Source organism: Chelon labrosus (assembly GCF_963514085.1).
Source record: "Chelon labrosus genome assembly, chromosome: 13".
NCBI classification, from domain to species: domain Eukaryota; kingdom Metazoa; phylum Chordata; class Actinopteri; order Mugiliformes; family Mugilidae; genus Chelon; species Chelon labrosus.
Genome location: NC_140346.1, coordinates 28802403 through 28820177, shown reverse-complemented (window position 1 = coordinate 28820177; position 17775 = coordinate 28802403). Strand labels below are relative to the sequence as shown.

Below are 17775 nucleotides of genomic sequence, written 5' to 3'. Positions count from 1 at the left end.
GTTAAGGTCAAAGACACGAAAGAGGCAGAACAGATGGATTACATGCCAGGATTATAACATAAAGACAGCAGCTGCTAAATATAGAGCGCACACCTCCGTCAACATGATTGCATCAGACGGCGTCGGTAGATTTAAATATGAGACGGAGCTGCAGATGAACGGCTGAGAGTCACTACGACGGCTTTTATTAGATCAGATAAGAACCTGAAGACGGATGTTTGAGGGATCTGGTCTCAACTATCCAGGTTAGAGTCCAGGTGTGAACACTGATCTGGTGTCAGGCCACATGTGGAGGTGGTCTGGGACACATGTGACCTCCTTCCTTTGGTTGTGTGAACACACAATGAGTCCTGGGTCACATTAGTCTGATTCATCATGTGGTTCATTATTGATCTGATCATGTTGATTATTTCATCAATAAAGAGACGTGTCTTTATTTATTAGCAGAGACTCTGAGGATGGAAGCTACCTTCCTTCCTTCCTTTCCCCACTCCTTTTCTTTCTTCCTTCCTTCCTTCATTCCATTCTTCCTTCATATGATCTTACGTTCCTTCCCTCCTTTCCTTCCTTCCTTCCTTCCTTCTCTAAAATATCATCATAAATAAATCAGATCTTAACATGTGAGAGTCTTTCCATCTTGTTCCTAAATCTGGATCATGTCTCCAAGTCAACAACCAGCTGTTCAAAAGGTGGAAATGACATATTAGAACATTGGTATTTCACCATGGTTCCTGAACGCATCATAGTCTGGACAGGTGTCAATCTGTTTGATTGGCCAATTAGTGATGGTTTCCAGGTGGGACCGAGAGGAGAGAGAGACGGAGTGAGACAGAAAGTCAGCATTAAACCAGAGTTCAGTAGCTGTAGTGTTTTAAATTAAAGTGAGGGACCAGAGATCAGTGGAGACTCTTTCTGTCGGGACTTCTACTTAATTGATGCTAAACCGTGAGCACGCTGCGGACTGTTGCTAGTTAGCTCGTCGTGCTAACAGGATGAGAGGAACACTTGTTGCACTGAGCTGCTGAGAACCTCCTGGATGCTGCTGAGAACCTCCTGGATGCTCCTGAGAACCTCCTGGATGCTGCTGAGAACCTCCTGGATGCTCCTGGATGTGTTTCTGCACCAGTGACAGGACACAGCTGGAGGAGGCTACAGCATCCTGCACCCCCAGGACCTGTGAGTACTGTTAAGACCCAGAGCTGGATTCAGATTAGCTCCAACCATAGACTGTATAGAGGGCGAAAAGTGAAGCCAAAGCAAGTAGAGCTCCCCCTGGTGGTTGGCTGCAGTATAGTTCATAAGCTCCACCCCCTCCATGTTAGTGGGCAGGACTTGGGCCAAACTAAAACACTAAAATACACATCAAGGATGGTTTCTGTCATTTTAGGTAGTTAATATAACACTGATGAATGTTCAAGTGTCAATTTTTTCTGTTTTGTTTTAGTTATTTATTTGACGCTATAGAAACAGGATGTGACGTAACGGCAACCACCATGGCAACTGTTCCGTTGCTCATTAAATGAGAACATATTCATAATGTACTTGTTCTTCTTTGCACTAAAACAAAGGGAAACATTTGTCGTTATTTATAGGTTATTATACTATAAAATGACCAGACCGGCCCACTTGAAATCAAACTGGTCCCTATGTAGCCTCTGAACTAAAATGAGTTTGACACCCCCCCTGCATTAGAGACAGCAGCTGGTACAATATTCTACTGACCACATGATGGCGCTGCTGATTTACAGACACACAAACTGAGATCAGATCTTAAGTGCTGGCTGGGGACGCATGTGGAGACACATTTAGATTAAGACCACTGGTTGTTAGAGATGGACACTTTAAGAACCTGACAGATGAAACTAATCTAAACAAGAATGAAATTAAATGACTGAATATAAGTGACTATTTCTTCATTGGTCTTGGTCTTGAGGGTAAGTGTCGTGCAGCGGATCGGCCCTGAACACAACAAAGACAAAGAACAACAGACTCTTCAGGTTTTTCTTGTTCATTTTTTGATTTATTTACAAACCAAACAGCGACAGTATTTTACAGAAACGTGAAGCGCAGACACAAAACTGGAACATGTTTTAGTCTGGAGTTTAACTTCAGCGCCGATACAAAATCTTTTCAAACGATCATAAAGCCTTTACAGGTAAGTGTGACGGACACCTGCCTCCAGACCGAGCAGAGCAGGACAGGACAGGACAGGTGTCTCATTCCTGGAAGCTGTCTTCATCTAAATGTAATGTAGCTCTCTGAATAAATACTGTTCTCTGGCAGATTATTTAAATCTAAGGAGTTCTGGAGAGGGGAAGTAGTAACGGCTCCTACGCTTGATTTAAAATGAAACAAATAAACTGACCGTAACTTCATCTTCAACCCTCACTGAAACAAAAAACAGCCAAAAAGAACAAAGATATTTATTTTTTTATATATTTTTTGATTTTTATTATTCTAATCTGATTCTCTGGATGTGAAGCGAGCCGGCTGCAGGCTGATGGAGCAGACAGCAGAGAGAGGCGGAGCGGCTGAACTGGATGATGTACAGAGCCTTTAGTCCACTCGGACACACACTGGCGGGACACTCTGGGACGATAATGGACGGGACGGGAGTAAAAGACAAAGACGCTGCATGTCCGAGCGCGAACGAGGAAATAAAATGAACTGAGCGTGGGGGACATGAGATGGAGATTCTCAGGACCTGACGCACCGAGATGATCTGCAGATGAAGAGAAGCAGCTACTGTTAGCATGCTAACACTTAGCACTAGCCACAAACTAGAGCTTTTTTTGATCTTTTATTGATTGGTTTAAAAGAGACAGTGAGAGGATGGAGTCAAACCTGCACCATGGTGTTGAGGGTTGATGAGATTGTGGAGCACCTGTTGAACCAGGTGAGCTACAGATCTGCCTCAACAATGGAATTTAAACAACAGAGATTAGATTATGATCAGTGAGGAACCACTTGGGTTAAACCTGATTGGAGGGCGAACGCTATCGATGGTACTGAGCTAACTTCTTCTCGTTTCACTGGGAAATATTCAAGAGGGTTACCAAGGCGACCAGAGCCTGGAGCTGGTCCACTACAAACTAAGGCTAGGCTTTTTCAGATTCACAAAATCCTATTTTTCTTTTCTTTTCAAAGTACACGGCATTTTCTGTATCCTCTTTGTTGAGAAATCTTGCAAGACTGGTTTTGTACGACAAATTGTGGGGCGATTTTTCTGGGCCCAAAATAATATCATCCAATGAGCTGGTTCAATAGGTTATGGTTAGGGATGAGGTAGGGGTAGAGGGTAGGGGATGGTGCTGAGGGACGTTTGTTTGGAGAAAGTCTTGGAATTGTCTTGCTCTTGTTCGAAACAAAATGGATTGGAAGAGGCTACGAGGAGATCTGTGGACGGGTCTAGAGGAACAGTGTCTGTAGGGTTCATCCTCTGGTGAACATGAACGTCTTAATATTTGATATTTAATAGTTGATTTAATAACCACTGATTGTCTCGGTGTGTCAGGGCCTCTAGGTTTCATTCTACAGCGGCGGATCTTTTAAAAGACGTAATCTCAAGGAGAAGCAGGAGGAGGCTGTGAAGTCGATCACTTTGTTTAAAACAAGATGAAATGGGAACAGATTTAACAGTTAAACCAAAAGTATCTTCATCTAGAAGAACACGACGTGGACAGTCTTTCATTTTCTTTCCAAATCAAGTCAAAGAAACGAGTAGATCAACATCTGTGTCAGCGTTAAAGCCAACAACATCTAGAGGAGAGCACAGAGGACAACACGACGCGTTACTGACGATCGATGAGAAAGACGAGCGCGGACGAAGAAATCTGATTTGTCAAAATATACTGTATATATTTGTATAGATTTTTATATAGATATAATACAAACGGGGGATTAAAAATAAACAGGATCTGTGTGTGAGAGATCGATTCTGCTCCCAGTGTTTGTACAGTCAAGGCTTACAAAGCTCAGAAATCCAGGGATGAAACCACACGATGAAGTAAAGCCACCACTCATCCATCTCTGCGTTCCCTCTTTCATCCATCAGTTCATCCTTCCTCCCCGTCCTCGAGTGCATTTAATCCACCACCTCCTTCTCCTTTACTCATCTTTATTTTTCCCCTCCACCCTTTCGTCTCTCCGTCCTCGTCCTCTCCAGCTTCACTCCATCTTGGACATCTCGAACTTGGTCGTCATGATCTCCTGCAACAGAGAAGACGCCGCTGGGTTAGTTTCTATGTTCAGCCTCCAATTTGGGCTGAGACGGCTTCATGGAGTAGTTGTCAGTAGCAACCATCAATCATCATGATGTCACATCCTGTGTTTTTTTGTTTTTTTTTAGCGTCAAATAACTAAAACTTCTCAGAAACACTTGAACATACATCAGCGTTATATTAACTACCTAAAATGTATGTGACGTGTTACTTTCAGCCCAAGTCCCACCCACTAACACGGAGAGGGCGGGGCTTATATGACCTATTCTGCAGCCGGCCACCAGGGGGAGCTCCACATGCTTTGGCTTCAACCCAGAGGAGCCGTCATGGCGTCCACTTTTCCTACAGTTTTTCTACAGACATTAAGAAGAAGAAAGGTGTCCAGATGTTTTTTTTAGTGGGGTCAGAAATAGAGTCGTATATGTTTTCTGTTAATTGTGGATATTTAACCAAAGTGTGAGTGTTATTTAAGAGCTGTGGCAGATGGTGGATGATAAAGGGAACTGGTTTCCACTTAATTACCTCCTTAAAGAGTCAAGTAGAGTCAACTAACGTAGATGTTGCGTGACAGTTAAGTCACATCCCTCCTCAATCGTGATGATTAAATAATCGGATCAGAATACCAATCAACCATAACATTATGACCACTGATATCATGTGGGATACGTCAGGCAGCACGTTCAACATTTTGGTTCTCAGGGTTGATGTTGGAAGCAGGAAAAATTATCACATGGAAGGATTTGACTTTGGCAAGGACCAGATTGTGATGGTTAGACAACTGCGTCAGAACATTTGGTGCAGGTGTCCCTGGTCTGCAGTGGTCAGTGCCTCCAAATTCCCTCAGATCTTAATCCAGTCCTGCATCTTGTGGGATGTTCTGGACAAACAAGTCAGATTGATGGAGGCACCACCTCTCAACCTGAAGCAGGACCTGGAAGCATCTAAAGCTCCACACCTTCAGAGCTCTACAGGCGTGTATAATATAAGCCTGGTGGTCATAATGTTATGGTTGACAGATCACCACGTCTAACATATCTGAGAGCCGGTGGAGGAGCCGTGCATGCTTCACGTTTTCTATGGATTAATATGTCAGTGTTCACACGGCGGCTTATATAAGACGCTGGTTTTACATAAGAGGCACTTCGTCGATTGCTGGGTGACTTAAAAAAAAAAAAGCTCTGTAAATAAATTGGAAAATGTTTAGTAGAGGTGACGTCTTATAAAAAAAAAATAGAACCTGACTGTGGAGGATTTAAAATCCATCAGTTTAAACCCTCTGTGAGGTTTTATTTTTATTATTAGGAGGATGCTCGATGTCTGGCAGCAGCTCTCACACAACGCCGTCGCCGTCGTCGTCACCACATTGTTCTGCTCGCCATGACAACACAGACGATAAACAACAGTGTGACGTAACCGTGGCAACGCAAGATCTCTGCTGAGTCTTTGTCGCCCCCTGCTGCCCGGAAACTATAACATGAGGGTGTGTGTTCCTGTTTTTATTGTGGGGTCCCACGACCTTTTGAGGGTTTAAGTTCTGTCCAAAGCCGTGAGCTCAGGGTAAATACAAAGAACAAAAGTAGAGAATAAAAAAGAAAATAGGGTAGAAAATTAAAGAGAGATAAATAAGAAAGAAAAAAGCCTTCTGAGTGACCTTCTGATTTTCTGGTTTCTGATTCTGTTTCTCTTGGAAACGATCAGACACGTTTTTCTGCAGCCTCGTCAAACTTCAATAAATCAAATTATAGTTTTTAAAATAAAAGGCCAGAAAAAAACCCTTACCTCATCAGAGTCCAGCAGGGGAGGCAGAGCGCTGTGAGGAAACAAAAATTTTAGTTTTTCTATTCATTTATCATCTCTGATGATGAGACGTCATGCTTCATGATGACTCACACGTCGGCCATAGATGATGGGATGTTCTCCTCAACCCACTTCAGATCCTCATCCTGTAAGAAACAACAGGAACAAGGTTACAGATATCTGATCTATGATAGTGACTTTAACATTATTTAAAGACTAAGGAGTTTGTTTTTCAGTCATTACTTGAACAATTTAACAAAGAAAATATGAAATAAACTACAAAACTAAAAAAGTTCTGATGCCACCTACCACTTTGTTGGCTTTGGCCGTCCCGTTGGTCTCGTTCTTCATGCCCCTCATCTTCATCCCCTCTGGAGACGCAAAGGAATGAAGAAGAATTAAAAATACATTTATTTCGGCTTTAATGCATAATTTTTTATTGTCATGAGGAAGAAGAAGAAGAAATAAATGAATGAATGAAGGAATGGGCTCTGACCAAAAGCCTCGTTCATCATGGGCTCCTTCTCCTCTTGGTCGCTCTCTTCTTCATCCACCAGAGGACTGAAGGCGTACCTGTTACACAGAACCTGGGTTCAGCCTCACAGCCACAACCTGGCAGGACACCTCCAAACCCCAACCATCCACCCACCAACCCACCTCTGGTTATTGGCTGACGGTCGCCATAGGAACATGATGACCAATAGGATGGTGGAGAACAGGAAGCGCCAGAAGGCGTCGTATATCCACCGCTCCCTCCAGTCCTGCAGAGACAGAGACAGAGACAGACAGAGGGACTTTTAGTGAAGACACTTGAAGATGTTGAATTACAGGAAGTAACTGTTGTCTCTGTGTAGTTACGTTATAAATTAGATTAAATCGCTGATACTTTATTTAATCCTACATATATTTGTCTCCAAAGCTTCTGTTTAGTGTTCATGTAGATGAACTGAACAGACTGCTGCTGTTCGTCACTCATTTGCATCCGCTCATTATCAGCAGCTCTGAGGTGGAGACACCTTCAGGTACCTGGGAGGGACCATCTCACAGGACCTGTCATCACCTGAACACCACGGTGAAGAAGGACAGACATCGTCTCTACCTCCTCAGACGCCTCAGAGACGTTAAGCTCCCTCTCCAGGTGCTCTTCACACCTGCACCATAGAGAGCGTCACCACCTGGACGGGAAACTGAACCAGGCAGGATGTCCTGGTTCTCAAAAAGGGGGTCCGTTTAGCGGAGCGGACCATCAGAACCCCCCCCCCCCCCAACCTTTAAGTTAATATTTCAAGATTACATTAAGTTTACAGTCTTTTATTTTATCAGTTATACATTTATACTTATATTGTTTACATTGTGTGCTTTGTGTAATTATTACAGTTTTTACTGTAGTACTTTTTTTACTACTGGCTGCAGGTACAAAAATACATTTGACTGCGTACTATGTATAACTGTGCATGTGACAAATAAAACCTTCTTATCTTATCTAAAGCCAATATCCGCGTTATTACAGTAATTTAAAAACAGCCGCCAGGGTCTTTTGTGGGAAACGCTGACGTCCAGTTTGTTTCAGCTTTGTTTCTGGTAAAGAGAATATAGAAGGTACTTTAGGACACCAGTGTTTGGACTAGTCCAGTTTAGTCTGAGCCTGGTTAATGTTCATTAATCACCGAAACTTATAACTCAGGAAGCAGTAAAGGTCTCATAATAAATAGCTCCACCAACTCTTGGACTTATATGTGACCTGATAGTTCGTCACCTCGAAACAGAAATCAAAACAAACTAACGCACAATTCATTCATTCTGATTTATGTTTTGGAAAAAAGATGTCCACAATAATTTAAAATCAATTTTCACATTTCTCTATTTTGGACAAATATGGGACGGGTTAAGTGCAGAGGATACTTCTCTTCTAAAGGCCGTCATAAAAACCTACGTTTCAGCTTCTGTTGTGTTTAGTTTGCACCGTAGAGCAGATGCTAATGGAGATGCTAACAGCTAGCATGTCAGCGCTGCACACATAGATGTCTAAAACTAAACCAGGCAGCTTTCCATGAACGTTACACTCTAAGATCAGATCAATAAGAACAGCTGACTTTACTGTCACAGCTAAATCAGACTCAACGCTCTAACAGACATTTATCACACGATCGATAGACGTCGTTTAGATGCTGCTTTAACCTATAAATCCACTCAGCTCATTAGACGCTCTCAGCTACATCAGCCTCGTCTGAGCTCTGACTTAAAGTTTGACTCTTTCATTCATAGAATACATGATGCTGAGAAACTCTCTGAATAGATTTAAGTTCATAAAAATAATACTTAGTGGCATCAGAGGTGACGTTTCCTCAGTCAGACTGAATCTTTAGATGTGCATCAAGAACATGAGATTAAACACGAATCATTTTAGTGAGTGAGTCTCGTATACTTACAGACTGACACTTAGACATCCAGAAGGTCCTCGTGTTCCAAATGATGAAAATGACCGACGCTGAAACACAAAACACACACGAGCTGTAAAGACGCGTTGTCTCAGGTGAGCTTAAGCTCAGAGAGTTTCCTTTCTTTACCTATGACGGCGAAGATGAGCGTGTTGGTGAAGTGTCTGTAGAGAGAGAGCTTCACCACGTTCCTCCTGAGACGCAGCAGCTTCATGGTCTGAGCCAAGCTCACGAAGATGTAAGACGACGAGGTCAAGGAGTTTAACTTATCAGGAGCAAGATAATTAAAACATCTACAGCCTGAACCTGTAATAATACAAACTATACAGAGGGCGAAGAAGAAGAAGAGGAGGAGGAGAGGAGGAGAGGAGGAGGAGGAGGAGGAGGAGAGGAGAAAAACAAACGTCTAGTAGGAATTAAAGGAGGGAAGGAGCAGTAGCGGATATCCACCAGCAGAGGGTAGAGTCGAGCACAGCCAGAGGAATAGCAGCCAGGAGAACTACATCATCTTCAGCCTAGAGATGAAGAAAGAGAAGAGAGGAAGGAGGGATGAGGAGGAAAGGAAAACAGATGTAAAACAGACAAGAAGAAGAAAAAGGGACACGGAGGAGGAGGAGGAAGATGAAGGGTGGAGTGAACAATGAGTGTAGCACACACAGGTCAGTTAGCAGCTACAGGTTTAATCTGTTTGTTCTGCTCAGTCAGGTATGAAGCTAAAGCTAAAGCTAAAGCCTAAACTAGAAGGACTCCAGAAACACAGCGCCCCCTGGAGGCTGCAGGAACAACACGGTGACGTTAAAGGATATCCACCAGACTACACAGGAGTCAGTGAAGGCCAGAACTATGCTACACAAGAAATTACTGCTGTTGTCTCCTCCTTGATCCTGAAGAGAGAGAGAGGTCAGACACACACTGACACACCTGAACCCCCCCCCCCCCCCCCCCCCCACCCCCACCCTCCAGGAGGCCTGAGACAAACGTCCCGACTCAGACTGACTGAGAGTACGACAGCGTTTATGTGACTCACGGTGTTGACTCGGAGGATTCCCTCCACGATGGAGAAGATCAGGTAGAGCAGACCGACTCCCACCACTCTGTGGAGCAGGGCACCCAGCCTGGGCCTGATGGGGGGAGAGGGGGAGGAGGGGGGAGAGAGAGGAGGGGAGAGGAACAGGGTTAAAACCAGAGGGTTCTGATTTCTTCCTTTACGTCTAGGACTTTCCATCCATCCTTCTCTCCTTCTCTCTTACATGCTTCCTTCTCCCTTTCCCTCCTCCCTCTCTCTTTCAGTCCATCCATCCTTTTCTTCCTTTTTTCTTTCTTTCCATCATTCCTTCTTTTTTCCTCTCCTTCCTCCCTTACCTCTTTAATTCCTTCCTTCTTTCTATCCCTCTTTCCTCTGTCTTTCTGTCCTTCCCTCCATCCTTCCACTCTTCCCTTCTTCTCTGTTTCCATCCTGGTCATGACCTCTTCCTTTTCCCCCTCCCTTCATTTTTCACTTCTTTCCTTCTCCCTCTCTATCCATCATCCATCCATCCTTCCATCCCTCCCATCATCCATCCCTCCCTCCACCCCTCCTTCCACCCTTCCCTCCCTTCATCCATCCCTCCCTCTCTATCCATCATCCATCCATCCTTCCATCCCTCCCATCATCCATCCCTCCTTCCATCCCTCCCTACTTCCCCCATCCATCCTTCCCTCCCTCCCTCCCTCCCTCCCTCTGGTCTGGTCTCATCTCTGACTCCTCCCTCATCTCTGACTCCTCCCTCTCTGACTACCACCCCGTGCAGTGTGTCCAGACTCACTTGACGATGCCGTATCCCAGGCTGGCGATGATCACCAACACTCTGGCCAGCGTCCTCTTCACGGCAGAGAGCACCTCAGCGAACACCACCGCCCCGTGGACTGTGACCGGGACACGTCATGGTCCGTTATTCACCATCAGTCACTTCACACTCAGTCTGTATATATGTGTGTGTGTGTGTGTGTGTGTGTGTGACTCTAACCTGACAAGCCGTCGTATCTGATGCTCTGGAACTCAGCGTAGTAAACAGCTTTCTCCAGCATCCCCAGGAAGATGACGCCTCCGATCCAGAACTGGATCCGGAGCAGGTCCCTCCAGTAGCAGGCGGACAGGACCAACCAGAGGACGGCCATCAGGACGTACACGATGCACATCACCATGTAGAACTGGACGGGCCCGCGGAGACAAGGGGAGGAGACGGATCTTATTAAAACGAACTAACGTCTGACTTTAAACAGAGCAGAGACTAGTCTGGTTCTTACCAGCATCAGAGGCCACTCTGAGGCTGATATGTAGTCATGAGGACCCCTCATAGTGATCTCCACTGGAACACAGAACGTTAAACACAGAACGTTAAACACAGAACGTTAGACACAGAACGTTAGAGGATCAGGAGTCTGTTCACAGCACATTTACAGCATCACAACAGTTTCTGGCAGCTGTAGTTTATTTATAATGATGAGAATGAACCTTCCTCCCTTCTCCCTCTTCTTCACTCCTTCCTTCCATCTTTCCTTCCTTGCTTTCATTATTGTTCCTTCCATCTATCCTTCCTCCTCTTTCCATCCATCCCTCCTTCTTTCTCCTCTACTTTCATCTTTCCTACATTTACTTTTCCTTCCATCCCTCTTTCCTTCCGTCTCCTTTTCCTTCCTTTCCATCCACCCTTTCTTTTATCTTTCTTTCCTTCCTTCTCCCTTTTCCCCTTGTTCCTTCCCTCTAATTTATCCTTCCTTCCTTCCTCTCTTCTCCCTCTACTTCCCTCGTTCCTTCTATCTTTCCTTCCTTCAATCCATCGTTCCTCCTCTTTCCATCCTTCCTTAATTCGCTTTCCATCCATCCCTCCTTCTTTCTACCTCTACTTCCCTCCTTCCTATCTATCTATCCTTTCTTTCATCTTTCTTTCCTTCCTTCCTTCTCTTTCCTTCCTCCTTTCTTCCTCTTCTTCCCTCATTTCTTCCTTCCAGCTCCTTCCATCCTTTCCTCCTCCTCTTTCCATCCTTCCTTAATTCTTTCATTCCCCCTTCCTTCTCCCTTGCCTCCTTCATTTCTTCCTTCCTTCCTCCTCTCTTTCCATCAACTTCTTTCCATCCTTCCTTCTCTCTCTTCTTTCTTTCTTTCTTTCTTTCTTTTAAAGTTGTTACCAAGGCAACCAGATCCTGATCTTAGAAGCTGCTGTTATTATATTTGAGGATTTAAAACATCTGGTAACCTGTGTGTGTATGTTAGTGTGTGTGTGTGTTAGTGTGTGTGTTGGTACTGACGCTGCAGACTCCAGGGGGAGGGCGGGGTCTTCTCCTTGACCTCTTTGACCTCCAGGATGAACATGTAGGGTCCGTCCTCCCAGCTCTCTGCCACGGCATCGAAGTGAGTACGAGTGTTCACCTGAGCAACGACACAACCACAAGACACCGTCTAAGATCTGACGCCACGCAGCCCGGGACTCAAACTAGCAACCGTGAGAACACTGACCTCAGGAGTTTTGTCTTTCACTGTAGAAGAGACGTTCTTCTGACCAGAGGCCGGCTGAGAGACGAAGAGGAGGACAGACATTAGACCTGACGTCTGAGCAGCGAGTCAGCAGCAGGTAAATCATCACAGTCTCACATTTTACACAGAAAGAGACGAAAAAATATATTTAAAAAAATATGAAAATATTAGAAATATAAAATAAATTAAAAATGAAATTCTATAAATAAAAAAAAACAATAATACCCACAAAAATGGCTGGATTGAGATCTTACTGACCCAAATATTAGTCAATAAATAAAATAATACATAAATAAAATAATAATAAATACATTCTTGCCATGGAATACATTTTTTAATTTAAACACAAAATGATGTCTGTTTTAATATTAATAAAAAAAAACAAATCATACAAAACAAAACATTCGTTCACGTATGTACCTTTAATACCCAGAAAAACGTAGGAGCAAGATCTTACAGACACAAATATTAGTTATTATTCCACTAACTGAAGTCAAACGTTCGTCTCTGTTCACGTCTGATAATAACAGAAGAATGACGAATCACGACCACGGAGCTAAAAAAGGATCCTGAGGTCGTCACATGCAGCTCGTTTCCACCTTAAACTGTCTTCTGCTTTTTTTTAAGTTTTTACTACACATATCTGCCGTCGTCGTCTGTGTCTGTTTGACGTGCTCACCTTTGGTTTGGGATGGTCCGCCGCTCTCTTCCTCCTCTCCGGTGTCTTCTCTGTGGTCGGCTGAAAAACAAAACGGCACATTTAAGGAAACGTGACGCTAATAAACACAACACTGTCGGCTGAGACGAGTCGAGGCTGCAGCTGCATCAAGTTAAATAAATAAATAAATGCTTAAACTTTTTTATTTTAACCGAGACTCACCGGCACACAGAAGCAGAGTTATTAGTTATCTGTGCAGCGTTTATTTTTACACAGACTATAAGATCATGTGCAGCCTGAGGTTTCAACACCTGCAGAGAAAAGTGACGTAAATCTGAACTGTTTGTGTTTCCTCTGTTAGAGGTGAAGACACAAACACGGAGGACGATGAAGACTCTGCAGTCAGAAACCAGATCAACAGGTATGTACAGTCTGAACAGACCTTCACTTCACTTCACAGTAGGAAATAACAGGAGGATGTAGAATACATGGTTTTAATAAATAAATCTGATATCAGGAGCCCTATTCACACCGGATCAGTTCTAGTTTCAGTCCCAGGTAAAACTAGTCCTGTGTGAAAAGACCAGAGGACGAGGAAGGATATCAGTTAACAGAACCTCCTGAGGCTGTAAATAAGATAAACCTTTATTGTTATGGCACAAAAAAAGAGATTAAGTTGCAGAGGACTAGTTTGTAATAATATCAGAGGATGATGTGGATTCTTTTTTTATTTTCTGCTTCTTTTCAGAGCCGGAGAAAGTTGAACTCCTCCCTCAGACGGACGAGATGAACTGGAAATGTTTCTTTAAGATCCACAGATAAGAAGCGTGAACGTCTCTCACCTGAACTGGCTGCGTCTCTTTCAGTCGTATCGGCTTCATGAAGTCTTTCCGCTCGAACTGAAACAAACAAGTTAATAGACTATAAATGCACATGGATGGATTTACTCTGGTTTTATCTGCGCTGTCGTCGCGTCGTTTACCGGGTTGGAGATGACGTTTGTTTGGCAGTGGAAATGATACTTGTAGAAGGAGTAGTATCCACTCCCTCCGTCTGGAACGGCCTCCGTGGACATGAAGTAGCTGCTGGGCTGTGGCTGCAGACGAAGAGGAACAATAATAATATTATTATTATATGGATTTATCTGTTTACATCCTTCACATGGATCAGTGTGACTTTAGGCTCGTCAGTCATTCTGATCATCTGTTTCCATGGAGACCAAATAAAATGATGTGATCAGATGTATTTATTGACAAAGAGGTGATGATGACCTGGAGAAAATCTACTGGAAATAGAACAGGAGGAGGAGGAGGAGGAGGAGGAGGAGGAGTAAGAAAGAAAAAGAAGAGAAGAGGGAAAAGGAGGAGGAGAAGAGGAGAAGAAAGAGAACAGAAGGGGTGAGGACAAGGGAAAAGACAAGAGGAGGAGGAGGAGGAAAAAATAAATAAGAGAGGGAGAAAAGAAGAAAATGTAAAAGAAGGACAAGGAGGAACAATGAGAGGAAGGAGGAGGAAGAGAAGAAGAAGGAGGAGAAGAAGAGGAAGAGAAAAAGAAGAGGAGGAGGAGGAGGAGTAGAAGAAGAAAAAAAGGAGGAGGAAGAGAACGGAAGGAGTAGGGCCAAGGAAATAAGGAAGGGGAAAGAAAACAGGAAGACGAAGGAAGAGGAGGAGGAGGAGAAGAGGAGGAAGAACAGATGACAGCTAGAACCAGATGAGAGCAGCTGAATGTTTGAGTTTTAACTCTGATCAACAAACACATGGTGTGTTCATGTGCCTCCTGGAAAACTGGGAAATCTGAGCTTTGACTGATCGACCTGGAGGGAAAATAAATAAGTCGTCAGTTCTTCAGACGGCTACGAGCTTTAGTGACGGCAGAGAAACTAAAAGATGGAGGACGACTGGTAGAACATGATCAGATCAATGAAACCATCTGGAGGGGTGGGTGGTGGGTCTTATGGGGTGGTGGGTCTTATGGGGGTGGTGGGTCTTATGGGGTGGTGGGTCTTATGGGGTGGTGGGTGGTGGGTCTTATGGGGTGGTGGGTCTTATGGGGTGGTGGGTGGTGGGTCTTGTGGAGTCGTGGGTGGTGGGTCTTATGGGGTGGTGGGTCTTATGGGGTGGTGGGTGGTGGGTCTTGTGGAGTCGTGGGTGGTGGTTCTTACGTCGCGGCTGAAGACCTCGTTGTAGCAGTGAGAGTTCCTCAGATACCAGGACACCTCCAGATCCACAGGAAACGTGTTGTTGCATTTATGGGCCAGCACTGCATCACAAACACAAACACATCACATCACACCACGTCTGATTCACTGAAGACCAGTTTTATAAACGCCCCCCCTCCCCTCCTCCCCTCCTCCCCCCGTAGAGGTCAGGAGGTCGTGCTTACGTTTGAGACGGATGATGGTTTGGTTGAACAGAGTCTTAGGGAAGTAGAAGAGGTCCTGCTTGGTCAGACTTTCCTGAAAGACACAAACAAACAGAGACACGATCAGACCTGGACCCACAATCAGACCTGGACCCACCATCAGACCTGGACGCACGATCAGACCTGGACCCACGATCAGACCTGGGCCCACGACCAGACCTGGACCCATGATCAGACCTGGGCCCACGATCAGACCTGGGCCCACAATCAGACCTGGAGACACGATCAGACCTGGGCCCACGATCAGACCTGGACCCACGATCAGACCTGGACCCACGATCAGACCTGGACCCACGATCAGACCTGGACCCACGATCAGACCTGGGCCCACGATCAGACCTGGAGACACGATCAGACCTGGGCCCACAATCAGACCTGGAGACACGATCAGACCTGGGCCCACGATCAGACCTGGACCCACGATCAGACCTGGACCCACGATCAGACCTGGACCCATGATCAGACCTGGAGACACCATCAGACCTGGAGACACGATCAGACCTGGACCCACGATCAGACCTGGGCCCACGATCAGACCTGGACCCACCCACGATCAGACCTGGGCCCACGATCAGACCTGGGCCCACGATCAGACCTGGACCCATGATCAGACCTGGAGACACGATCAGACCTGGGCCCACCATCAGACCTGGACCCACGATCAGACCTGGGCCCACGATCAGACCTGGACCCATGATCAGACCTGGAGACACGATCAGACCTGGGCCCACGATCAGACCTGGACCCACCATCAGACCTGGACCCATGATCAGACCTGGACCCACGATCAGACCTGGACCCACGATCAGACCTGGGCCCACGATCAGACCTGGAGACACGATCAGACCTGGGCCCACGATCAGACCTGGAGACACCATCAGACCTGGATCCACGATCAGACCTGGACCCACGATCAGACCTGGACCCATGATCAGACCTGGAGACACGATCAGACCTGGACCCACGATCAGACCTGGACCCACGATCACGTGTCTCTAAGATGATCCATCACTCTGTTACCATGGAGACGAAAGACAAGGACATATGTACGGACAACGATGTGGTGCTGCTGTGGAGCATCACCTCTACTGGAAATAGAACAGAAGAAGAAGAAGGAGGAAGAGGAGGAGGATAGTGGGGGGGGGGAGGAAAGGGAGAAGAAGAAAGAGGAGGAGAAAGAGAACAGGAGGAGTAAGGACAAGGAAACCAGGAAGGGGAAGGAGGAGGAGGAAGAGAAGGAGGAGGAAAAAACAAATAGGAGATGGAGAAAGGAGGATAAGAAGAAGAAAAGGTAAAAGAAGGACGAGGAGGAAAATCTACTGGAAATAGAACAAAAGAAGAAGAAGACTGAGGAAGAGAAGGGGGAGAAGAAAATGACAAGGAGGAAGAGGAGAAGAAAGAAGAAGAAGAGGGAGAAGGAGGAGTAAAAGAAGAAAATGAGAAAAAGACAGAAGAAAAATAGGAGGAGGAAGAGGAGAAGAAATAAGAAAAAGAACAGGAGTAAGGACAAGGAAACCAGGAAGGAGAAAGGAAGGAGGAAAAAACAAATAGGAGATGAAGAAAAGAGGAGAAGAAGAAGAACCAGGACGAACAATAATGAGAGGAAGAAGAAGAGAAGGACGTATGTTCTTCCTCCATGTCTCTGTCCCTCCTCTCCTGATGTTCGTCTCACGTGGAGCAGAAAGAACAGATTCATTAAATATTAGTTTAGGAGCTGAAGTCAGTGAATCAGTCAGAGCTGCAGAGCTCAGTGTGAACAGACACACAAACTGTTCCCTCTCATTTAACCTCTGACCAGGCCTGATGCAGCTCTGAGCCACAGACTAGTGTACCTAATGAACTGGCCAGTGAGTGAGCCTGATCTGTGATGAACAGACTTTGAGAAAAGAAGAGAAACGGAAGAAAAATGATCCAGTTCCTGCTAAAAGTCTGTGAAATCTGAATCTATTTAAGATTAATTCAACAGTTAATCATGAAGAACAGTTGGTAATAATTAATATTATCGTTAAATGTTAAATATTAATATTATTAATAGTAATAATACTACGCCACGTCTGTCTCAACAACCTGTCACTTGTTTTTAGATCAGTTAGCTCCAGCTAGCTCCAGCTAGCCTAGCAGTTAGCTAACAGCTAGCTAGCAACCAGCGACCCGGCAGCGGTTCCGGTCCAGCTGTGGGACCCAAACCACCGTCAACCCGCAGTTCGGTTTCACTTTAACGGCTTTAACACACACAGCTCCCCCGCTAACACAACGCGCTCTCCGGACGGGGAACTCACGCTGTCGATGTCCAGGATCCATTTCCCCCGTTCCGACACCGCGCCGACCGGTCCGCTCAGACCGGCCAGCATCAGGAGGAGCAGCGGTAGGGCCGAGGACCAGACTCTAAACGGTCCGGTCCGACCCAGACCCGGACCCGGACCTGCGGAGCGCGCCATTAGATCCAACAGGAAGAAGGAGCCAGCAGCAGCAGAGCCACCGCGACAACTCACAACAACACAACCAGACACTTCCTGGTTCCGGGTTACGTTACGTGGAATAGAGTGGTGCGTTCACAGGCCGTGAGTAGTTTAACATTCATCTATAAATAGGATACTTAAAGATAAAATAACTGTGCGCATTATTCATACTGATGACACGGAGCTGTAGCTTCTGACTATTTCTAGCAGAGCACAGCGGAATAGAACGCTTTACTTGTGTAATTTCATTAGTAACCGCTTTAATTTT

General features: G+C 45.3%; 2 protein-coding genes across 3 annotated transcripts in view; one reads left to right on the top strand and one right to left on the bottom strand.

Annotated features, from left to right (window-relative positions):
• Window positions 1-17775, top strand: part of capns1b (calpain, small subunit 1 b) — a 118761-nt gene that overhangs the window by 89226 nt on the left and 11760 nt on the right. The gene's annotated exons all lie outside the window — the stretch shown is intronic.
• On the bottom strand, window positions 3374-17575 carry LOC311498678 (transmembrane protein 87A). 2 transcript variants are annotated; one of them, XM_084559374.1, is made up of 21 exons: window positions 17328-17575; window positions 15010-15082; window positions 14789-14886; window positions 13610-13723; window positions 13470-13526; window positions 12649-12708; window positions 11952-12005; window positions 11744-11864; window positions 10742-10803; window positions 10462-10645; window positions 10261-10360; window positions 9483-9576; window positions 8902-8970; window positions 8585-8693; window positions 8447-8505; window positions 6675-6778; window positions 6514-6590; window positions 6327-6388; window positions 6111-6163; window positions 6000-6030; window positions 3374-4209 (listed from the first exon to the last, which is right to left on the bottom strand). In XM_084559374.1, exons 1-21 carry the CDS (start codon window positions 17484-17486, stop codon window positions 4168-4170), a joined length of 1782 nt encoding a protein of 593 aa, XP_084415500.1. In that variant the 5' UTR covers window positions 17487-17575; the 3' UTR covers window positions 3374-4167. The 2 variants fall into 2 exon arrangements, with proteins under 2 accessions (XP_084415500.1, XP_084415499.1); XM_084559373.1 differs by lacking the exon at window positions 8902-8970 and adding an exon at window positions 9262-9339 and having other exon boundaries at window positions 17328-17574.

Bases quoted from the DNA above. Each gene is read 5' to 3' on its own strand.
- LOC311498678 (XM_084559373.1), bottom strand. From the start codon at position 17,486: ATGGCGCGCTCCGCAGGTCCGGGTCCGGGTCTGGGTCGGACCGGACCG. The intron at 10,804-11,743 runs GTCAGTACCAAC...TCTGTGTTCCAG, and splicing joins CTCCCCCTGGAGTCTGCAGC to TGGAGATCACTATGAGGGGT. The intron at 6,779-8,446 runs GTAAGTATACGA...CTGTCTCTGCAG, and splicing joins GGATGTCTAAGTGTCAGTCT to GACTGGAGGGAGCGGTGGAT.